General features: G+C 40.1%; 1 protein-coding gene across 1 annotated transcript in view; it reads left to right on the plus strand.

Annotated features, from left to right (window-relative positions):
* Positions 1-485: 485 nt before the first annotated feature.
* The window catches only part of cdk19 (cyclin dependent kinase 19), a 70,987-nt gene continuing 45,978 nt past the window's right edge, over positions 486-25,494 (plus strand). The window contains exons 1-2 of the mRNA XM_028605315.1: positions 486-742; positions 6,169-6,244. Of these exons, the coding sequence (XP_028461116.1) occupies positions 615-742; positions 6,169-6,244 (204 nt within the window). The 5' untranslated portion in view covers positions 486-614. The remainder of the gene's footprint in view (positions 743-6,168; positions 6,245-25,494) is intronic.

Here is a 25,494-nt window from a genome sequence, read left to right on the forward strand (position 1 = left end):
TAGATCCTGCTTTGGAAATTGCCATTCTTGATTTAAAAAAAAAATGAAGGAGCCAATAGGGCGTTAGCTGTCAATTTAGCATACACCTTTTCTGATAATAAAACACAACAGTATTTTCAGAGGAATAATTTATTTTCTGTAAAGATGTAATGTATTTGTTGTATTACCTTGATAATAATTGGTAAATATGTTATGAAATTAACGCCATTAACAGTTCAGGAATTATACAAATATTTCTTAATATATATCTAAAGACTATAAAGTAGCCTATATACTTTGAAGGAACAACAGCACTGTTTGTACACCATGAAATCCAAACCAGCGTTCATGAGTACGCAAAGAGCAACAAACCACAGCGATAAACGCGGGTTGTAGTTTCCTACTTCTCAGCTTTCAAGGCGGCGAGCCGCGGCGCCTGCTCAAAAGAACTACTATTCCCAGCGAGCCCTGCGCGCCAATTAGAAACGTCAACGAGCCAGTGAACATTAAGCGGAGCAGACCAAAATCCCAAACAAGGAAATGGTGGGGGAATAAAACGACCAGAATATTTAATTAATGCATGTAATAATTAAATTTTTATTTTATTGTAAATTAAGACGTATTTATGGGTTGAAATGGATTACGACTTCAAAACAAAGCTGGCGGCCGAGAGAGAGAGAGTAGAAGATCTGTTCGAATATGAAGGTTGCAAAGTGGGTCGAGGCACCTACGGGCACGTTTATAAAGCTAAACGCAAAGACGGGTAAGATAACCGTGAACGTTATTGTTTGTACTGACATGGAGCTGACTGCACGGTGCATTTTCTATTGACACCTTGGTTGTGTGTTAACCGGGGCGTTAGATTTGAACCTCCCCGAAACGATAACCCGTGTCTCTGTGTTTTTGTTTTCATGTAACGCACTCACTCACTCACTCACCAACGGTCACCCCCCCCTTCCCTTTCCTCCTCCCCCTCCTCCCCTTCCCCACCCCCCTCAAAACAACACAACAACACAGTAAGCGGAGGTGCTATACTTGTTTGACAAGTGTCGTCTTTTACGGCGCCAACGAAGCCAGCTTGTCCTGATAATGTGTTTAAACGTACCGGTATGGTTATCCAACGCGATAGGGACATTTCAGCGTCTTTTTGTGGCCAAGCTACCCGGTCATTTTAACACTACGCCGCCAAACTTTGTGAACACTCGCAGTTAAATGTAGTCTGTTCATTATTTGACGTCTGTACACTGTTACCGCAAGCATGTAAATACATACCAGCAACAGAGGATGGACAAATATGCTTAAACATTTGTGTTCCTTGCCAACAGTGTCACTATTGCTACAGCGCATTTTGCAAATTTTCAGTTGACAATAGCCTAATAAAAGTTAGGTTAATCTAGAGCTGGGCAATATAGCGATATTGATATGAGACTAGATATCGTCTTGGATTTTGGATATCGTAATATGATATAAGTGTTGTCCTTTCTTGGTTTTAAAGGCTGCATTAAAGTAAAGTGATGTCCTTTTCTGAACTTACCAGACTGTTGTAACATTTCTATTATTTGCCTATAACCACTTAGTCATTATATCCATATTACTGATGATTATCAAAAATCTCATTATTTAAATATTTTGTGAAAGCACCAATAGTCAACACTACGCTATCGTTGCGGTATCGATATCGAGGTATTTGGTCGAAAATATCGTGATATTTGATTTACACCATATCGCCCAGACCTAGGTTAATCACTCTGACCTGACAGATTGGAAGAGCAAATGGAATGCAAGCAGTGCCCTTACAGGGGGATAGAGGAGTTGCTTTATTTTCTTCCTTTTATACTTTAAAACATATATATTTAGTTGTTTTGCTGCTGCATGGTCAAACATTCTAAATTGTTTTTTGGTGTCTGTAATGACAGACTGTTGGCCAGATGTGACCAATCCACATCCAATCTTTGTCACTGTTGTTATAAAATGCAATTTTTTAAGTAAGTTTCACTATAATTGGTTTAAATACATTATTATCATTTGTTATTTATTACACTACACATTCAACTGAGGGTGCAAAACATTGAACTAAGGGGGCAATGCATGCTTTTGCACCCTTGTAGAAGCGGGCCTGGTTACAGCCTCATGCTACCTTAAGCAGGATTTATGCTTCTGCGTTAAATCCACGCTGCGTGTACGTACGTAGGTACGTGTAGATGCGGACCATACGGCGTAGCCTGAAGTGCGTCTCTCAAAAAATTACGTCTACACATTGCGGCGACGCAGACCTCAACAACTGTGATTGGTCCGCTCAGCCGTGTCTTGGTAGCGTTGCAGTTCCCCCGAGTCATTTCCTGGTTCTCCTTCTCCATGAACAACGTGAAATCAAGGAGAGGGATAACTTTTCCTGCTCCAGATTTCCCACCGTGGTCAGAAAGAACAGGGGAGATGCTTTGTTTCTCTCACTATGACTCTAGAGTCACTACTCAGTCCGAAGCTAATCTACATCGCTCTCTCACTCGCTCTACCACACACTCCGCCGTAGCCTATACGTAAGTGGCCTGAGGTTAATACTTGTGCGATGGTGTCTTTATGGCTCTAGCATACACTACCGGTCAAAAGTTTGGGGTCACTTAGAAATTTCCATTCCACTCCATTCCAGACACAATACCAGCTGAGATCAGTTGCATTGTTTTTTTAATCAGAACAGCAGTTTTCAGATTACATTATGTGCTTACATAATTGCTAAAGGCTTCTCAACTGTTGTAGAAAGAAGTGGCTGAAGAAATGCTTGAAATCCATGTTTTTTGGTCTAAACGTCATACCCAAATTAAAAGTGGTACAGCTCCCATATACTTTGACACTCAGGGGTGTGCCTGATATCATTGGAAAGGTGATTGATGTGGGTGTGTTTGTGTATTTGAGAATTGTTGTATTTTGTAGTTTTTGGGCTTTTTTCTTTGCACTTTTCAAATGGAAATAAAAAAACGCACAGACATATTTGTAGAAAGAAATCATATAAAATCCATTTTTTGAGTCTTTTGGTGTCTGGATTGTTTCTGTAGTAAGCTGAGACATGTGGCTAATGCCCTGTGGCGTCTGTCACCTGTCAAATGTGTTTACAGCAGTGTATTCTAATCACTTTACAGATGTATGACTTGGACGGAAATAAAACACCTCCATTCTAGCCTCTGTAACTCTGTGTCAGTAAGGCCTAGAATCACCCTGACACTTGTAACAAAAACTTGAGAATGTTTCCTTTCCAATGATATCAGGCATACCCCTGAGTGTCAAAGTATATGGGAGCTGTACTACTTTTAATTTGAGTATGACGTTTAGACCAAAAAACATGGATTTCAAGCATTTCTTCAGCCACTTCTTTCTACAACAGTTGAGAACCCTTTAGCAATTATGTAAGCACATAATGTAATCTGAAAATTGCTGTTCTGATTAAAAAAACAATGCCACTGATCTCAGCAGGTATTGTGTCTGGAATGGAGTGGAATGGAAATTTCTAAGCACGTCAGGCGCCGTGGATTTAACGCAAGAGCATAAATCCTGCTTTAACATGAAGTATTGTGTAAGATTAAAGGTAATAAGAAAAAGAAAAAAAAAATCTGTACTTGTAAAAGTGGGATTGTACAGGCATAAATTAGTGTTTTTGCAATTCAGCTCTGTCTGTCCCTCTGCTTCGGTTTCACTCTCCACTGAGTCGGACTTAATGTTGTGACGACTTCACTCACTTTTCGTTGAGCCTGGATTGTATTCTTAGAGGCTGGTGGCGAGGCTCTGGGGATGTAGGGCGTCACATATTCCTACTGAACTTAACCTGTAGGGTTTATTTGAGTGAAAATTGAAAGGCAGCAAATCTCTTTCTGTCCCCAGTGCATAAAGCTAAAATGAATTATCACACCTGGATGTTTTTTTATGTTTGCTGGCTTCACACCTAAGGCTTAAGGGATATGCAACTGTAGTCAGTTTGTCCCAACTGGCAGGGCAAGGAGAAGTATGCCCTCGACAATATGTATTGTCAGTGTTTTAAGAAGTAGATGCATACAATCTGGAATTGTGCCTATGTCGACTGGATGTCCGTCACCTTCCTCTTTCTTTGTGTTGTCGTTCTAAACTCCGGTGGATTTGTGAGGACTATGGTTAACTGCTCCTCAGATCTCTGCAGGGTAAATCCAGACAGCTAGCTAGACTATCTGTCCAATCTGAGTTTTCTGTTGCACGACTAAAACTACTTTTGAACGTACATGTTCCACCAAAACGAGTTCCTTCCCGAGACTATTTTGCAGAGGCACCGTGGCTCCGTATGATGACAATTGTGATTGGTTCAAAGAAATGCCAATAAACCAGAACACGTTTCTCTCCCATCCCGGAATGTGATGTGGACCAGCCAGACCCTCCTCCGCAGCGCTGTGGAGGAAGGTCTGGCAAAGCGAGACTAGGTCCAGAGTAAACTTTGTTCAGACATTTGTAGTGCTGCTGGTTTGTTAAGCATAGGGTTATGGTGCTGGCATTGCATAGTACACACACCAAGAAGAGCCAGTCACCAGTGCATCCACAGACCACAGTGTTCCAAATTTTGAGAGAGACATGATGTGACTGAGCACAAACTGCAGTGATGTCATTTCAGAGGCATTGCTGGCACAGTAATCAGCCAACGAGGTACGCAGCGGGCCTGAAGGACAGTTACCCGGGTCGGGTGTTGTTTGGCTGCGTGTGGCCTGTGTGACATGAAAACGGAACCCCCTTTGTCATGTTCCTTTGAGTAAAAGACGAGTGAGTAGTCATCTCCTGTCCCTTGGACCCAGTGTTGTAATGTAACAAAGTACAAATAATTCATTACTGTACTTAAGTAGAATTTTCACGTATCTGTACTTTACTTTGTTATTTACATTTCTGGCAACTTTTACTTTTAATCCACTACATATCCTAAATAAAATCTACACTTTTACTCTAGACTACATTTCACCTCAGCGTCTTCGATACTCGATACTTGCAAGAAATGTTTTCGTACTGTGTTTCTCTTTGTTGATGTCAGAATTTGAATTTGATGTTTAAGAAGGTGAGGAAACCCTGAATATTATGCTTCTAAAAGGTGACTTTAACTTCTACCAAAGTCATTTTCTGCTAAGATACTTGTACTTTTTTCCAGTATTGCTTTCAAGTCCTTTTATACACGACTGCTTGGATGTCTTTGAGATGTCTTCAAGAGCTGGAACAATTAGTTGATCATTTGAGTAGGCTAGTTGATGGACAAAAAATGAACTGTTTCAGCAATCTTTCAACTCTTTGTTTTATATTATATAAAACAAAACATCTTTTGGATTTAGACCAACAACAAAAAAAGCAATCTCAACATGTCCCCTTGGGCTTTAGGAAATTATTATGGGTATTTTTTTGATAGTTGAAGAGAGCATGCAGGCTCAGACCTGTTGGAGTCTTAAATGAAATGCCAGTTGAAATACCTGGAGGATTATGTGGAGGAGCTGGTTTTCCTCGGCTCTTGCATAGCGGAGTAACCTTTTATAATGTCAATTTGCTGACAATTTTACAGCCCTAATATGAAATGTTATGAGCTCTTTTGAGCATCTGTTCAACTCAATTAGTATGAGAGACGTGTGCCTGAGAGCGCCGGTTATTTCACGACCATCTCCAGTGCAAATTAGGCTGAAGTGAGTTAGATTAGCACCACAGGACCTGTTTGACCCGTGCGGCCTGCTCACTCACTGAATGAACTTGTTACTGGTTGCCGTCCACAGATTGTGTTAACATTTTAATCATGCCTCTTTGCACTGTTTTAAAAAGAAATAGTTTCCCTTTCAGCCCTCGTTTCTCCACTGCTCTGTGCTCAGGTTGTATTTCATACGTTGGAAACACTGCTAATGTCAAATAATCAATATTTGTCTGCTGAATGTGCCCCACCCTGCCGTCTCACATTCCACTCATACACTGGTGTTCATGCACAAGGGCAAATGACTAATCTGCAAATGGCAGAATGCAAAAACAAAGACGTAGCCAAAAAGCTGAGGCGAGGCCGCGGTGTAGTTTGAATCCTGAGCATCGCTCTGTGCATCAATGGTTAAATTCATGCACAGCAGTGATCCGGGCAACACCAGAGCACTCGAGATTGATGTTGAAAAGAAAATCTGTTCCTTCTAGTAATGTTGCTCCCATTTTCTCTCTTCATCTCAACAGGAAAGATGAGAAGGAGTATGCACTGAAACAAATAGAAGGCACTGGAATATCGATGTCTGCCTGTAGGGAAATCGCTGTAAGTTGCAACTTTTGTTATTAGTGTGTTTGGTTCTGAGGTTTAATTTGAAAGGAAAAGTTCAACAGAGATGGAGATGAGCAGCTATATATATATATATATATATATATATATATATATATATATATATATATATATATATATATATATATTAGGGCTGTCAAACGATTAATTTTTTTAATTGCAATTAATCGCTGAATTTCTATAGTTAATTGTGATTAATCGCATGTTTTATCACATGATTAAAATTCTATTATTTTGCATTTCAGAACTGTTTTTAAGTACATATTAACAATGGAAAGCAATTCTTACCAGTGTATCTTGATTGGGAATCAAATGAATGCAAAGAAAGTTACTTTATGAACTTGACTTTAAGATTTGTATTAGTTTATTATTTATTTACTGTAAACAAAAGAAGAAGAAAAAAGAAGGGTACTAAACAACAGTTAGCAACTTGTTTATTGTTAAGGCCATGGTCAAAATTAAAGATTTAATAATAATGTAATAACTATAACAATAACTTATTTCACCAGTAAATTGCTGTTGAACGACAAAAACAACCACCAGATGGGAAAAGGGGATTTTACAATTACTGTGACTGCACCACGAGGCTACCTGTTTTAAGTGAACGCACCGTCTGTGTTGTTTAATTCCGACAACGGCAGCTGCTGCGCTGCAGAGCAGACTGTTAGGTCCCTCTGTTGGAATCCTCTACAGGGAAATCCAGTCACACTTTACACTGTTTAACGTTAGCTGTCAGCATTTTAACCCCGTTTAATCCAGCTGCTAGCTAAAGGTAAGCTAACGTTACATGCTGTCAGGTGTGGTGTAAAGTCAGGCACTGAAATGAGGCACCGAAATTTTCGTTCTTATTATAACCTGAGTCACGTTAACTGTACTATGCTTAGCTCGTAGGGGGTAGCTCAGGCTTGACGTGCTTCGGTGATATTTTAATTCAGCTTTTCACAATGTGCCTATGGCTTTCGACTTGTCTACGAGCCGTCCGGGAGTTTTGGAAAATAAAAAGCGCCGTTCAGAATTGTGTTGCTGCTGCATTTCTCCATAATGCCTGGAGCCTGCAGCAGTAGGATGTGTTAGGAGGAAGTATGACAGCTTGATATGTGTGTATATATATATATATATTTGAAAAATTGAATTGAAAAAATTGAATTATATATATATATATATATATATATATTCAATTCAATTTTTTCAATTCAATTTTATTTATAGTATCAAATCATAACAGAGTTATCTCGAGACACTTTACAGATAGAGTAGGTCTAGACCACACTCTATAATTTACAAAGCCCCAACAATTACAGTAATTCCCTCAAGAGCAAGCATTAGCAGTGGCTATTGCGACAGTGGCAAGGAAAAACCCTTTTAGGAAGAAACCTCGGCAGACCCAGACTCTTGATAGGCGGTGTCTAACGGGGCCGGTTTGGGGTGTGATGGCGATAATATAATAATAATAACGATATATATATACACACACACACATATATATATATATATATATATATATATATATATATATATATATATATATATATATGTATTATCAAGAATCTGGCGATACGATACGTATCAAGATACATAGATCACGATTCAATATATTGCAATATATTACGATACTGTGCGTAAGGCGATATATTTGGATTTTTTTAAAGTATAATTTTAGAAAAACTAATATTTAAAAAAAGACATGATGTTCATGAAAGTCAAAGAAGTTTATTGTAGGTAAACAATTCAGTACACAGAAAGTCAGACTGCCAGTTTGGGATTGTGGTCCCCAGGTTCTTAGTGAGCTAATGTTTATATGCTAAAGTAGGCCAAGGTTCAACCATAGCTGTTAGCTTCTAGCAAAAAGTCAGGCACTGCTAGGCACTGTTAGGCGAGGACACTAGTTGTGTGTTTTAGCATAGAACGTGAACCACTGTCTTACATGAATATTTTTGCACGTAAACTTAAAAAAATAAAATAAATAAAAAAATTTAAAAAATAGATATTTCGTTTTTGAAAATCGATACACTATTGCTAAATAAAATATTGCGATACTCAAGTGTATCGATTTTTTTCTTGCACCCCTAATATACAGTATATATATATATTTGTGCATTGAGTCCAGAGCTCGAGTCAAATAGTGGTTAGCGTAGCCTAGCTTAAAGACTGGAAACAGCTGTCCCGGTCCTGTCCCATGTGAATAAATGTGCCTGAAGCTCACTAATCAACACATTGTGTCTCATGTGTTTAATCTATACTAATTAATACACAGGCAGACATGTAAAAAAGAACAATTTTTGGTTTTGTTGTTGTTGTTGTCAGTCAATTTCCAGCACATAATTTTTTTGTTTGTGCACAGGTTGGAATATTTAAGATAAGACCATTTTACAGTTGTTTGTAGGTGTATTTTTACAACTTTGGACAAAGCCAGGCTAGCTGTTTCCCAATGCGTCCGGTCTTTATGCTAAGCTAGGCTAACAGCGCCCTGATGCAAGCTCCATACTCAGCATACAGACACAAGAGTGTTATCAATCTTCTCATCTCAGTATGTGTATTTATTTGCAAAACCACAGAATGTGTGAACTGTTCCTTTACGGCTCAATGTACGGTTTGTACTGTGACTACCACACAAGATATCTGCTGATAATTCACACAATTACTATTCTTTCCACTGAAGATAACACTTGCTAGTTTGATTTGTAAACTGACTATCAGGAGAGCATTACATTTAGAGAGAATGTCACTCTCACTTGTGTGGCACTATTATCTTTTCATGGGAATACTGCATCTGGCATTTCTTTTTTTTTAATTAAAATCCTTTTTATTTAGTTTTCAGTATAACAAAGTGCAAAGTTGTTCATTTGTTATAGACAGGTTATATGAAAGGAATAAATAAAAACAACTCATGTTACATATATCAAAACAACAATAATAAAAGAAAAAAATAATCCCTCCTAAATCACTGCCAGCTAGCACGTCAGTATCAGCCTGTCCCAATAATAATCCCTGATAAGCGAATGGGTAGACTGTAATTCCATTAATCTGTGCTTGATTAACAAGCATTTATAAAGCCTGAAATGAGTTTAAAGGTCTCCATGCTTTCCGAAACCATGCATTTGATGGTTGAAGCGAGAACTTGATTTTTTTTCGAGCTTTAGGCAGGACATAATATCTGTCAGCCATTGTGTATAAGTGGGTGAGGCAGGTTCATTCCAGTTTAGCAGAATTCCTCGCCGGGGCCAGAAGAGAGGCAAAAGATATAGTGCTTTGTTGCACTATGTATGTAGACACTTGTCTCACATAGCCAGACATTACTTCACAGCACAGCGGAGTAGCTAACGTTAGATGCTGGCTATGTTGACAGTCGTAAAAGCCCGTGCTCATGCAGAGCTCTGCCCGACTGACAACTACCCTATCTCTGCTTAAAATTACGGCAACAGCCGCCAAAAACACCACAACCTCGCCGTCCTCTCTACCAGAGTGACACACACACTTTCTCGGCTTAAAATTACAGCAACAATTGTTAAAAGAACTGTGCAAACTCACGGTCCTCTCTGCCCGATTTACAGCCACCCTTTCTTGGTTTAAAATTAGTCACCGTTTGTCGGCTACGGCCGCTGAACAGGCTACACGTTATAAACAGCAGTGGCCTGCTTGCCTGGTCCTCCGGTCACGTTAGCAGGGTTAGCATGGCGGCGTTAGCCAGGACCAGTCAGGATCACTTCACCGTGTCTCAATTAATCAAATATTGCGTGAGCATTACGGTTCTTATTGTCTTGTCAGCTCTATCCTGTCTGAAAAAAGCCATAACAAACATTTACGTTAGATACGCCTTTGTCGTGATAGTTAAAGACAATGTTATTTAATGTTATATTATATTCCATGTATGAAAGGGGCTTCATGCATTTGATTTGCCTCTGTATGGTTGTTGTTGCAGAATAATTAAGAATAAAACAAAGTTAACAGAATAATTCAACGGTCAACTTTTTTGCTATGAACCATGTATAAGACTCGGTTTCCAGCTAGCACTTTGAGTATATAGTATTTGTTGTAGGTAGGGTTGTGGTGGGGGATCCTCTCAGAAACTGCAGCTAGAGAAAGAATGTGGCCCTTTAAAGCTGTTATATAATGTACTCTGGTTTCCAGTATACCATGTTCACCTGGAGGCAGGCTATGGGCCATATGGTGCAAGCACTATCAGTGCCACTGATCAAACACTCCCAGTAGTACTGAGCAAACTTGCTGTAGTCTAACTTGTAGCAGGGTTTTCATGACCTCGAGCTTCACATTAGCATATGTTACATATTGACAGTTCCCCTTTTTTGCCGGCAACACGTCCAGAGCCGAATTAAATGGAAAGATTACACTAGGCATACTGCATTTAACAGGCCCCCTTCCAAATGGATACTTTGTTATTTGGTGATTAAACAAGATTACTTTTATCTGCCACATGATTATTATGCTAATTTATTTATTTAGGTATTTTAATGCATCTAATTTAGGCTCATTTGAAATGCCTGATAGAAACTTGTGTGAAGCCCCTCTTTGTCGTTTTCTTGTTTTCTTGTTTTTCATTATTCTTTTTTCTCCCCCACTTTGCTGCACCCAAAAGCATCCCAGAAAAGTGGTAGTGTAACTGTTCTGGCTAACATACGCTAACATACTAACTACTACTACTACTTACTAGTACTAGCTAACATACGGAACAAGAAACAGATTTTTTTTTTACTTTATTGTACTTTTTTATTAAAACAATATAATAATATATATACACTTAAAAATAAACAAGCTTAGAGGAAGTGTTAGATTGGAAATTTACATTAAAACATTTTTTTTTAAACTTTAAAAAAATATATTTTGACTGTCCCCCTTCTTACTGGGGTCCCTAGAGGCAAATGGGCCCTAGGCACATGCCTAGAATGCCTCTACCTAGATCCGGGCCTCCATACGACACAGTTTAACTCAAGACATCCTTTAACTTTATGCCTACCGTACACTAGAAGACTTTGAACAGATTTTGAAAAGACTAAAGTCTGACACCATCTCACATCCATAGACAATCATCTCACATCTTACGTTAAAGACTGCCATAATATGTAAAGACTGGCGATCTTGCAGGGTCATACATTGCAATACTACAACTAGATTTGTTTTGAAAGATTTAACCAAGCTAGCTAGCTACAGCTAGCATTAGTTGTTAACTTAAGGGAAAGTTTGCAGATGTTCTGTTCCGACATACATGCAGATGAATGTCTCCGTTACCCGGAGGTCCATGTTTAGTGCTTCCTGTTTGGTGCTAGAGGGAGCGCACCCATTGGTTGTTGACTATGTTCACATGATTTTCACTACCAAGACTTAAAACTTAGGATAATATCAAACACGTTTGATTTTGTTGTAACGTCAAGATGGGAAAAAGACTGACTCTGGCTTTTTTTTTTCTGGAGTTTTATGACCACCTTACACCAAACAATTGAGACGACAGGAGCGCCCCAACTCTAGCAAGACTCTCATGAATACATTCTAATATTGGAAATTAGTCTGCGACAGTGGAATCGCTTGAAAAGTCATTTGTTGTAAGGTCGGGATAAGTGTGTGTGGATGTGGTGGGTGTTGGGGAAATAGCGTAAAGGATTAAACTAGTTTCAGAATTACCCCAAAACACTATGATAGGCTATGTCTTGGAAATGATCTGCAGTAAACAATACACAATTTGCAGTGCACGGGCTAAAAGGTATGCACAGAACTCAGGTGAAAAGTAGTGAAGCCTGTCTTTGCTTTTGATGTTATCTAATAAAGATAAATGTACTCCCTTCGTCCTAAAATAGTCATAAGTCAATACTAGAGTGGCCTACTCCCTTGTTTACTGGTGCACAGGTATGAATGAAATGCAGAGAAGGAGAATGAAACTAAAGGAGTGTTTGTCTCTACAAAATCATCGATTTAGTGTTTGATGGTTATTTGTGCTTATGATATAATCACTGTGAAACAATCATAAAATAAGTGTTATTTCTATCATTCACAGCTCGTTGTGCTCTCTCTCTCTCTCACTTTACTTTTCAAAACAGATGTTACAAAGTGCTTCACAAGACAATAAAAACAGGTCAAACAGGCAAAAGTAAAACTAGTAAAGTAATTGGAATTCAAGTAGGTCCTACAAAACACTAGTTCTTCTGGTGGTGTACAGCTCGACTGGAGTATGTGACGTTAGCTGTTCACTGAATATGATGTGTAACCTGCCCCTGCGGTGGTGACTGTCTATAATGTAAACATAGATATTAAATATTCATATGTAGTGGTCCCAGTAATATTTATTTGTTGTGTACTGAAGTAGCATATCAAATGACGAGAATTTGGCCTACCCATGAGAGAGAGACATCATGTTTTTCAAACAAGAAAAGTGGCAGTTGGTCAAGGCCACACCCCCACCCTCCACCTTGCCCCCCCCCCCTCCTCAATAGCTACAGACACAGAAATGGCACATACTAAGAAAAGCTCATTGTGGGACTGGCTCTAGTGGCTGTAATTCTGCCAAGGCTGAATTTCGGGAAAGAGACTTCAGATACAGTATTAGGGGACCACTAAGGTCTATATAAAAGAGACTTCAGATACAGTATTAGGGGACCACTAAGGTCTATATAAAAGAGACTTCAGATACAGTATTAGGGGACCACTAAGGTCTATATAAAAGAGACTTCAGATACAGTATTAGTGGACCACTAAGGCCTATATAAAAGAGACTTCAGATACATGATTAGGGGACCACTAAGGCCTATATAAAATAGACTTCAAATACAGTATTAGGGGACCACTAAGGTCTATATAAAAGAGACTTCAGATACAGTATTAGGGGACCACTAAGGCCTATATAAAATAGACTTCAGATACAGTATTAGTGGACCACTAAGGTCTATATAAAGAGACTTCAGATACAGTATTAGTGGACCACTAAGGTCTATATAAAAGAGACTTCAGATACATACACAGATACTATATAAAAGCATCCAAAGAGCACCATATCATGGGACCTTTAAGAAGGCACAGCAGCAAACTACACTTTCTGAGAGTATAGGCTGTGAGAAAAGCTGCGGGTGGCCTTCTACCGCTCCCCCATTGAGAGTGTACTGGCGTACTGCATCTCAGTGTGGTACAGTGGCTGCTCAGAATCAAACAGCAGAGCTTCTCAGGGTGTCATCAACACCGCACAGAAAATGATTGGATTCTCTCCCTGGTAGACATCTCCAGCTCTCGCTGCCTCAGCAGAGCCAACGACATTCTGAAGGAGCCTTCTGAATGCCACCTGTTTGATTGTTTGCCCTCTGGCAGGCGCTACAGGTCCCTCAAAGCACGGACCACAAGACTTAAGAACAGTTTCTGTCCCTGGGCCATACGCACACTCAACTCTAGGGATGCTAATTTTGATTTCTTTTTATCTGACCTTTTATCGGCCAACCCTCGTTAACCGATCGTTAACCGTTAACCGACAAGCTGGCAACTGAGTCCCAGGTAACCCGTCCAGGAGTCTCAGCTTTCCATCTGCCATGTCAGCGGACAGCTGCGGACTTGTACCCGTTGCGCAGCCAAGCTGTTGCGTGATTGTCGTGGACACGTGCAGCCACTTTCCTGGAAACGCTTGTGCGATCGCTGCCTAGCAGTTAAGAAATAGATGTATTAGCCTATCTTTCTTTTACCATTTTTTAATTAACCTTTTTATTTTTATTTTAAATATTGTTATTAACCGTTTAACTGATAGTATTAATCTCTCAAAATTCTTATTCTTAGTTACCTGGTTAAGCGGTGAATGGCCCCTCACGTGCAATATGCAAGGGCAAACCTACTGGATCTTGTGCAGTAATTACATTTATTCTAGTGCAAAACCAGCTCTAATTCTAGTGCAAAATGACATTGTATTTATTTATTTACTTATTATTTTAGAGCCTGTTGTTGTCAGCTTTGGATAACCTGACTGCCTCTCAACAACCACTTTGTCTCTTCCAGCTGATGATATTTAATTTTTATGCTCATCCTCCTTCACATGGAGGTCAGCAGTCAGCTTCACAAGGGCACCTCATCAGGATGTCAGGGCCTTAAATTATTTCTTTTTTCCTATCTTATCACACCACCCTGATTTTTTTTCTCCTGGACCATCCAGGCATTCGCAGCCTCGCTGCATTCTCTCAGTCAGCTCAAAATGGGCAGCAGGTTGCATAACACGGCCTACTGAGGTTTCACAGCCTTTAAACCCCTGCGACAGAAACTTCCTGTGTTAAGATAATGCTTGGGCAACCTCGGTTAATCCTCTGCTAGCCGGCTGTAGGAGTTGAGCTGGCCTATGTGGGTTGAGTTCATCAAGGTGGGGCTTATAGATGGAGGGAGTCCAGGTAGGGTGGGAAACAGGAACCTGTTTGTTTTTGGATTGGAAAATGAGCTACAGGTTGTTGGCTGTAGTGTGTAGTTAGTGTTTTAGTCACATAGAGAGACAATATGTCAAATAATTATATCGCCAGCATTTTCTTATGAAACAGTAATAAGGAAGCATATACTAATAATTATGGAAACAATAATGTAATAACTTTACATGATCAAATTGGTGGTTTCAGTTTTTCTGACATTTCATTTGGCAAACACGGCACAGTCAGAGCAAAGAAACCCTAATAATTATTGACTCCACTCAGGCTACATTTACATTAATACATTTTACATTTTAAAATACATATCTTTTACTTTGTTTACGCTTCACGTCCACACTACTCTGGGTTTAAAGCCCCTAAAATGGAGACATTTGAAAATGCTGAGGTTGTGTTGTGGTCTGGACGGGCAGAAACGGAGACCATTGGAAACGATCCACGTTCGTTACTTGATTGGCTCTTATCAGTCCCGACATGTTCTTCCCTGATTCGTCACCTGACCCTTTTTCCGAAAGAAAACAAACGACACGGGCCCTGACTACCGGTGGTTAATTCTAGGGCTGTGCTCGATTAAAGAAATTCTTAGTCGACTAACACTCATTCAATTGTATCGACTAATCGATTAGTTGATTTAATCGACAGATATGTAAATCTGAGTTTCTCCGCAAAGAGTCATGCAAAGCACCATTTTAATTCTTCTGTTTACCAGAGATGTGCTCGTACGGTTCTTGGAAATAAGTCATTCAGCATGAAAAAAGCATCAAACATGACTAATCGACTAAAGAAATCTAAGTTGACTAAGACCAAAACGACCTATTAGTCGACTAATCGACTAAGAGGGAGCAGCCCTAGTTAATTCAACATGGATAAACACTTACTGCCTTTTCTGACCTTGTAGTCGATGCTAGCAGCTGTTGGGCAATTAAATTCAGCATTAAATAATGCTACTACTTGCCTACATGCGCAGGAGGCAAGATGTTATTGGATCAATTTGCAACAGTTCCCATGTCCATCGGCGTTATCAGCCTTACCTGTACCTGCATTGCTAGTGTTCGTAAATGGTCTGGAATATGCGTTTTCAGACGCGTTAGTGTGAGAATAGTCTATATCGTCGACAAAAATATGAAATTTAAACTCAATTTGAAACTGGAATCTGGAATGAATTACTGGATAGCATTGTTTCTCCACAGTATGATTATTTTCAAATACATGAATATGAAATTGTTCATATTTGTGTGTCTTCATTTCTCCACTTTTCATCGAGGGGCCCAGAAATTCCCCAGTGATTTGATTATTATTGTAGAAGTCCATTCACCCACCTGCTCCTGTTTCACATCTGTTCACTCCATTATGTTTGACCTTCCTGAATTGAAACATTGTTCATAGATTTAACTATTCCCATGAAACAAGTCTTGTTTTCCCTGTCGGTCACAATGGCTTTTGTTTAGCTAAATGTCCTGACCTCATAAATATTCCCTTTGTTCCCCTCTGCCATAGCAGCACATGTGGGAAGATAACAGTACCAATCATTATTTTCTTTATGATAGCCTTTTTTCATGTGAGTGCAATCACTCCCTCAGTAATAAGGATCTGCTGCAAGAAAATGTCACAGTGGTAAATGAGCTGAACGGTCCTTTACCCTCAAAGCTAGAGACATAAAATGACTTCATCTTTTCTGCCTCCGTCTCCATTAGGCAGCCTGTGTTTCCTGGCCTGCATCAGCCTTTCTTCCCCACCATGCTGATAACTGTGCAAACAGCAACATATTTTAGTTGTATTTGTAGAGGGTGGAGCTGGAAAAGCTCACACACTTGGTTTCTAGGTATCAAATGTGCGCCGCCTGATGTCTTGCTGTCAATTAAATGGAATTTAATTTTTTTTTTTTTTCATTGTTTGATCGAGACTCAAAGGAACAAAAAAAAAAATCAGGTAAATCATATACAGTATAATACTAGTAAATCTGCTTCAGCTGTTGTTGCAGTTAAATAAATGTAACTACAGACAGTGCACTTCTAATCTAATGCACTACACCTCGTCGTCCGTAAATCTGCAGCTTGCTGTCCATCAAAGTCAACCTGGTCAGCAGAATATGTCTGTAAATAACACTAAGTGACTACAGTGGCAGGCAGAGCCCTGCACAGAGCAGCCTGCAGTGGCTTTATCGACCTGCTGCTCTCCAGCCACATGAGAGCCGCTATCAATCAGTCCTCAGGAGCAGGGCGATCCTGGCTTTTCTTTCCCGTGGAAACCTCATCCTTCCTTCTGATGTTCAGTGTTTTCCCTAGGTTTGTGGGCCATTATGATTACCATATCTGTGTCTAAAACGTTGGAAAAGCTAGAGCAGTTACAGTTAGGTTCAAAAATATTTGGACAGTGATACAATTTTCATAATTTTGGCCCTGTGTGCTAACACAATTAATTTGAAATTAAATCATTGAGATGAAATTGTAGAGCACACTTTCAGGTTTAATTTGAGGGTATTTACATCAAAATTGGTCCCCTTATTTCAAGGGACCTAAAGTAATTGGACAATTGAGTAAAAAGCTGTTTCATGAGCATGTGTGGGCTATTCCCTCATTATTTCAACATCAATTAGGCAGATTAAAGGTCTGGAGTTGATTTCAGGTGTGGCATTTTCATTTGGAAGCTGTTTCTGCGAATCCACAACATGCGATCAAAGGAGCTCTCAATGCAAGTAAGTAGGCCATCCTTAGACTGCGGAAAAATAAAAAATCCATCAGAGAGATAGCAGAAAACATTAGGAGTGGCCAAATCAACAGTTTGGTACATTCTGAGAAAAAAGGAACGCACCGCTGAGCTCAGCAATACCAAAAGGCCCGGACGTCCACGGAACACAACAGTGGTTGATGATCACAGGATCCTTTCCATGGAAAGAAGAACCCCTTCACAACATCTGGTGAAGTGAAGAAGACTCTCCAGGAAGTAGGCGTATAATTATCCAAGTCTGCCATAAAGAGAAGACTTCACAAGAGCAAATACAGAGGGTTCACCACAAGGTGCAAACCATTCATAAGCCTCAAGAATAGAAAAGCCAGATTAGAGTTTGCCAGAAGACATCTAAAAAAGCCAGCCCAGTTCTGGAACAGCATTCTTTGGACTGATGAAACTAAGATCAACCTGTACCAGAATGATGGGAAGAGAAAAGTATGGAGAAGGCTTGGGACAACTCTTGATTTGAAGCACACCACATCATCTATAAAACGTGATGGAGGCAGTGTAATGGCATGGGCATGCACGGCTTCCAGTGGCACTGGGTCACTAGTGTTTATTGATGATAAACTGGACTTTTGATGACGTTGGGAAGTTGCGTGGAATTATGGGAGTTTTTAGTGTTAAGCACCTTCGCTGCCGGTTAGAATGCATCAGTTCACGGACGAGTTTACCCATTCAAGTTTATTCACGTTACGTTTAGTAACGTTTATTCATGTTATTGTAATACAATAGCTGCAGTTTCCCAAACATAATTACATTTTTCTTGATTAGATTTTTATTTGTAGCTGACGATTTAGCTAGTGAGCCAGCAAGCTAACAGTAGCCAGCAGCTAAAACACAAAATATTTCACATATCAATGTCACCTTTTGGATGGTTTCAACACCGGGGCGGACGGGGTTTGTTGTAACGCTAGCAAGCTACTAAACGAGGCTGAGAGACGGGTGTGGGTGGGGATTCTCGGGGAAATCTCCGCGATAGCGAGCCAGGACGGTCGATGCCTGTTGTGCAGCAGCAGAACATCTCCCAGTTGCCCGGAATGATCTCCCCTTCACTTTTCAGTAATCTTAACTTTTCGTTTTGGTGCTTAACCCACCTTTTGTCGGGTTAATTTAGCTAACGGCGTAAAGACAGCTAAACGCGAAGGGGGGAGAAATTTGGCAGGGAGGAGATTTTCGGCACATACACCGGTAGCGCTACGGACATGTAGCTACCGCTATGGATGGCCGCTGTTGTGACTCGGTGCTGGGTCTGATATGGTCTGTTTCCCGACGTTTAACTAAACTGCCGTTAGCGTCGTAAGCACCAGGCACTGGAGATAAGTTCTGGCCGGTGGGGGTTGCTGTAATGAAAGTAGCTGGCTGATAGCTGACTGGGGTCTAACAGTAACTAGCTAGCTATATGTCCCGGGGCTGTTGTCAGCTGTCATCCCGACTGAGTCTCTCTGCGCCGGGGGAGTGAGGCAGACAGACCGGGGTGTGCTAGCTGGCTAAATTAGCATTAGATTAATCGTCTATCTATACAGCTAACGTTAACGTTACTAGTGAAGTTATTCGTGGGTTAGCTCAGTCCTGTTAGCTGTGGTCGAAACAGTCATACTAAAAATAACTATTAGCGTGTTGAACGATGTTGTAACCTCATAATGTTACCAAAGAATTTCTAATAGTTACCCACAAAGCTTTAGCATCAACGTTAGCACATTGTAGTAACCTTAAGCTGGTATCGATATTGAACTTACAAAATAGATAAGGTCTCTGTTGTATTACTGTGCTAAAAAGTGGGATATAATTAATCACAAAATGATGCTGTATGGCAAAAAAAAGCAGTATTACGGTTACAAGTATTTTATTTCTGTGACATTGTATGATTTACAATTACTCCTGAACGTATCATCTTGGTGCCAGTGTTCTGACCATAGACAGTATAAAAGGGTTCTGACGAAAGTTAGAGTAACTGGAGGGTGAAAGGTTATATGACGCCACTGAGATTAGAGTAGAGAGTAGATAACATGGGCACAGGCTAATTATTGCTAACTAAAATGCTAGTTAACATTAGTAATTCAACTTAAACAGCTAATGTAAGTCGAAACTGCCTGCGAGCTTCTCCTGTACTAAACGGTAATTCCTCTACTGTGTGACAGTAAGTCGTGTGGTTATGATACAATCGTTAGCCTATTTTTATAAAAGCGTCTGCTACGGAGCCATAACGTGAGGTACAAGGTAATGGAGCCTTTTATACATTGTTGTGTTTCTTTAGAAATAAACAATGGACAAATAGAGTCTTTAAACGCTTCAGATGTAAAGTTATTCACTGTCAAAGTGACGTCAAAATGAATGGCAGTCAATGGGATGCTACCGGCTGGTGAGTGCTTGTTAGCATCAAAATGGCGCCATAAGAGATACGCGTTGTGGAGAGAGGCTTACCCCCTTGGTTGCGGCTAGCGTGTTGCACGGCCGTGGCTTGGTAGCGTTGCATTTCCCCCCCGGCTCTTTTCCTGGTTCTCCTTCTCCATAAACAACATGAAATCAAGGAGAGGGTTAACTTTTCCTGTTCCAGTTTTCCCACAGTGGTCCGAAAACACAGGGGAGACACTTTGTTTCTCTCACTATAACTATAGAGTCGCTACTCGCTTCGAAGCTAATCGCCGTCACTCTCTCGCTCGCTATACCTTCACACTTCTGTGGATTGTGATTGCATTAAGTCCATACATCTTACTAACATGAGATAATGTTATGGGAGAGACATGAAACACTAGATGTGGCTTATTAGTGCAACAGGTCAAGCAGCTAAATCAGCTTTAAGAAATGAATTGTATACGTTTATCTTTTACATTCAGTATGATTTTCATTCGGTAGTAACAGTTGTAATACATTTCATTAAAGGAATACAAGATCTAAACATTTCATTACAAATCATGTAAAAGTTATGTTCTGGGAAAAGAAACGAGACAAAAACATTCTGGGTATTATACTAGAAAGACGGAGGAAGTAGCAGCGACATTGGTTTCAGATGGTTTCAGTTAACTCCAACCTGAGACTGAAAACTATCTTTGCTAGACATCTTCTTTCCGATCCCAGGCGCAGGCCAAGTTTTGAATTCCAGAATTTGCCTACAATGTGATGGTCACTGACCTGGAAACACATTTGTAGCTTGAGGAGCCTCTATAAAGATGGACTGGCAGCCCTGGCGAGAGTGGGACAAACTGCCTGTTCTTTTGTTCCTGCCATGTTCTTGCTCATTTAACCACCAATTTAAACATATTGATTATGTATTTTTACATATGGTGTTTTTATAATAAGTTGCATACAGTTTTGGATTAGTCCATGACCTTTTCAGTCAGTGTTTTTTTTACCTCATTGATGATCAGTATCTTTTCAACAGTTCAGTACGATGAGGACATTCACGAGTCAGCCCTCAGTCCCTGCTCATGTTGGAGAATGGCCTAAATGACCCATACCTAAGAGCACATCAGAGTGAGTCACAAGACATTCTGCACATGGAACATTTTCCCACCGGGTTTCTGTGGCTAAAGCTGGATTACAGACGTGTCATTATGGCTCATAGTGGCGTTTTCCCACGACTTGGTTTTATTGTTTTATGTTATTATACCAGCAGCTACCAAACATTCAAAATTAACAATGTTAAGTCCTTGTAAAATGTACTGTATTTACTTACAACCAAGATAAGTATATGTTTTACATACAGTAACGCGTCAGATGGCTTAAGAAAATCATCAGCTCCATGCTGTTTGGTGACCACTGTGTGTCCGCAGGCAGCGACGTGGTGTGTCAGTATTATCAATATAGGGAGACATTCTTGTCACAATCAGAATCAGAGTAGGTTTAATTGCCACAATAAGTACACAGTTATGTGGAAATTGCCTTCGTGAAATGTGCATACATAAACAAACATATTAAACATGAATATAAAATAAACTTTAAATGCAGAAAAAAAACAAATCTATACATACAGTTTACTTTTGCATAAGAAAAAAAGGCTGATGGGTTGAGTGCAAGATTGCAAAGAATATAAAGTATATGCAATGGGCAGATGTAAAGTCCAGGATGAAGGTTAGTGCAAGTGTATTGACATAAAATTTCTTTGGAGTATCCTCATTAAGACAACTTGACATTAAACAAGATGACATTATGTCAAGTTGTCATGACAAAGACATCCTCTGGTAATGTCATCCTGGTTAATGTCAAGTTGTCATTACAAAGAAATCCCAAACAAATTTTATGTCAAGTTGTCATGACCAAGACAACTTCTGGTAATGTCACTTTGATTAATGTCAGGTTGTCATAATCAAGACAACCCAAACAATGTCAACTTGTCATGACAAAAACCGAATGACACTTAATGACAGAAGTCATAAACGTTTATGACTTGTTTATAACGTTTATGACACATTTATGACAGTGTTGTGTCATAGTTATGACAGTGTCATGTCACGATTATATCGATACCTTCAAGTAAAGTGTTACCAAACAGTTTTTATGGTGTGAGGTTTTGGTCCTGATGGACCGCAGCCTCCTGCCAGAGGGGAGGGGTTCAAACTGTTTGTGTACGGGGTGAGAGGGATCGGCTTCAATCTTTCCTGCCCGCTTCAGCATCCTGGAGGTGTGTGTCACTCTCTCTGTCTGTCCGTCGGTCTCTCTCTCCGTGTGCCTAATCGCGTGTCTCGCTGTGAGAAGTCAAGACAGCCAAAATCACCATGAACTTAGGTGTTTTATTTTGAAATGTTTTATTTTTGTAAAGTATCGTGCTGCATTGTGGTCTTTCATGAAAATGAGACTCATGATACAGAAAAGATCATTCCCTACAACATTGTGAATCATATCTCAATCGCAATATCGGTCAAAATAATTGCAATTAGATATTTTCCTCATATCGCACAGCCCTATCTTCAACTGGATGCAATGGGGAACATGGGGTGATTTGGTCATGGGTGTGGGCACTATAGTACTTGTAAATAGTAGATGTGTTAAACATGTTCATGATCCTGTGTCAAACGCTGGGTTTGTGTGTGAAAGTAGCATTAGTGCCACATTGATTCAGTGATCATATGAGGTCTCAGTGGGTCTGTCTGGTCCGGCGCACGGCCCTCAGGGTTGAAAGTGCTGCCATAGAGCTGGGGTGTACAAGCCCTAAGCCCAGGGCTCATTACCACAATGCCCCATTATAGCCTGCGGATTAAGGTTGTGATTAAACACAACCCTCATTTCCCCATTCAGAGGCCAAATCAAACAGCGTGCATACAATTCCTGCATTATTTCCCTCCGTGTGTCCCTCCCTCTGTTGCTGCCCTCAACTGCTTGTGGGTACAATATTACAAAAATAGAAATATAGTGTTTTTGCTGCGCAATTGATCCAGTGCTTGGTTTCTTTTGATGCTTCTGCTATTTTAGATCATAGTCATTCTTCACACAAAATCAACCCTACAGGCTTTGCAAAGGACACAGCCACTATCCTGGTCCTTAGCAGATATACATTGAAACTGTTTAGTCCAACTCTGTTACTAGCCAAAGTGACAAGTTAACTTTGGGTATTTGATCCAGTCTGATGTGTTTCCTTTGTTGAGGAACGATTCCCCAACCATTTGATTTTCATGTCAAATGTGTCATGACACAAAAAGCCTTTCAGCGACAACTCTAGTAACAAGTATGCTTGAGACAAAGTGCTTCTTGGCTCATCATCTGAGACCCCCTCTGCCTTCCGACATCAACATTTTCTACATCTGCTTCAGAAAATTACACAACAAATACAAAGATAACACGACTAGAATACACAAGGATATATTAGCTTATAACTACTTTTAAAGTAAATTGACAACTTTAATGTCATTTTAGTAATTTTGTGTCAATGAATTAAAAATGTTAAGATGCTACAGATACCAAATGCTGCTCTTTGTCTTCGTCTGGTGGCTCAAAAACTCCACTGTCCTTGCTTTTATTTTGAAAGTAGAAGGAAGAAAGACCCTTCACTTCAAATTGAACAGGTGACGCTCTGCTCTCAGTTTGAGTTGGCACTCAGGGGCTTGATAATCTCTACTGCTGCTCAGATGTAGTTACAGAAATTCTTCTTGCATGCATCTTCCCAAACTCTAGAAATTATGATGTCGGTCAGTCCATCACTTTGTACCAGAATGAAATAATTCAACAATTGGATAGATTTCCATGGAATGTTGTAAAGACGTATCCTAATGCATCTAGTGCCACCATAAGGTTGTTATTAAAATATCTTCACAACTAGTAAAGGGATTGCTGTGAAATTTAGTATAGACTTTCATGTTCCTCAGAGGATATTTTGATCCACTGACCTGATCCAACGACGTCATCAGGTCACAATTTCAATTTGTCTAATACTTTGGTTAAAGAACAAATGTCAAATGACATCTCATCCGTCTCATCTGTAGCTACTTTGTGTTTACTGGTAATAAGCTAACGTTAACATGCTAAACTAAGATGGTGAACACTGTAAACATTGTACCTGTTTAACATCAATGAGTCTGTGGGAGCATTTAAGCATGCTGATCTGAGCATTTAGCTCAAAGCACCAATGTTCCTTACAGAGCTGCTAGCATTGCTATAGACTGGCTGTGTGTACCATATGTTTGTGTGCAGACAGGACTATTCTTGAGCTCCCCTTAGTAAAGTCCAAGTAAGCTACCTTATCCAGATGAGTTTAAGTTATAATCAGACAGCAAATTGGAGCAAAAAAAGTGTATAGAGCATCTTTCTAGACACTAAAATATGCTTTACATAAGGAATTAGTTAAGTAATACCAGTACAGCCCTGTTTGTCTTCGACAGCGCTAATGCTGCGTTCCAGGCAACCCGTAACCCGTGTTTTCACAACCTTCTCCCCATGAAAGTGCCCTGGAACGGCAGTCAAACCCGTAACTTACTACCTGTGAACTGGTACCAGATGGTTGTACTCCCAGTTACAGTTTTTGTCGTCACACACACAGAAACAACAATGGCAACCGCTGTTGTTGCTATACAGACGCCGGTGATTAACGGTGAGACATAGAAATAAATTGACAATAAGCAACGTAAAGTAATTCCGCACATTGTAATCAAAACAATACACATACGATTGTGTACTAATACAGGTTATGTTTATTAAATGAAGCCCAACATATGTCGCCGACTAGAAATCGCTAGTATCAGATAGCGCTAGCTAACGTACTTCCGTTAATCCAGACTACTCCAGTTTATAGCAGGCTTGTGTTCTAATGAGTTTTTCACTGCTTTTGTCTACACTTTTGTCTGTCATTCAGTTCTCCATCTGTGTTACTTAATTACTAAGAAATGAAGATGTTGGACTAGAGTCGGGCACGATATGTAAAGGTGGAGCCAAAAAGCAAAGTTTATACAGAAGAACAACCACATGGGAGTTACAACGGATGGTGCATCTTACTGTAGGTGAAATACAGTAATGGCTAATTTATGCTTCTTTCATCGTAGCCTACGTAAGTGGCCTGATGTTTATACTTGTGCCTTGGTGTCTGCGTCAATATCTTTAAGAGAATAACAGGGCTTGCATGTGTGTTTGCGTGGGGAGTGGGTGGTAGGGTGAGTGAGAGAGTGACGACGATTATCTCCGGAGCGAGTACCGACTCTGATGGCATAGAGTGTCCCCTGTGCTTTCCGACCACGGTCGGAAATCTTTAGCAGAAGAAGTTAACCCTCTCCTTGTTTTCATGTTGTTTACGCAGAAGTAGAACCATGAAATGAGTAGGGGGAGAAGCGACGCTACCAAGCCATGGCCAAGCGGACCAATGACAGTTGCTGCAAAGTGTAGTAAAATGTTTTGAGAGGTGCAAGTCAGGCTACAGCGTAGAGTCTGTATCTCCATGTACCTACGTACGTACCTACAGCGTGGATTTCATGCAGAATCATAAATTGGCCTTAAGAGTCATGACAGTACGGGTGGCATTCACCGCGTTTCGGTTCTGTTGCCTTCCCGAATGAAACACCCTGCAGACATGGAGGCCTGTCTATAGGGCATGATTGATTATGGATAGTCTGTGGTGGGTCGGCAAATGGCACAGTGTGAATGGGAGGGGGTGAAACCGATGAACCAGTTACAAAGACAGAGAAAGAG

The sequence above is a fragment of the Perca flavescens genome, chromosome 18 (assembly GCF_004354835.1).
Source record: "Perca flavescens isolate YP-PL-M2 chromosome 18, PFLA_1.0, whole genome shotgun sequence".
In the NCBI taxonomy this organism is placed as follows: Eukaryota; Metazoa; Chordata; class Actinopteri; order Perciformes; family Percidae; genus Perca; species Perca flavescens.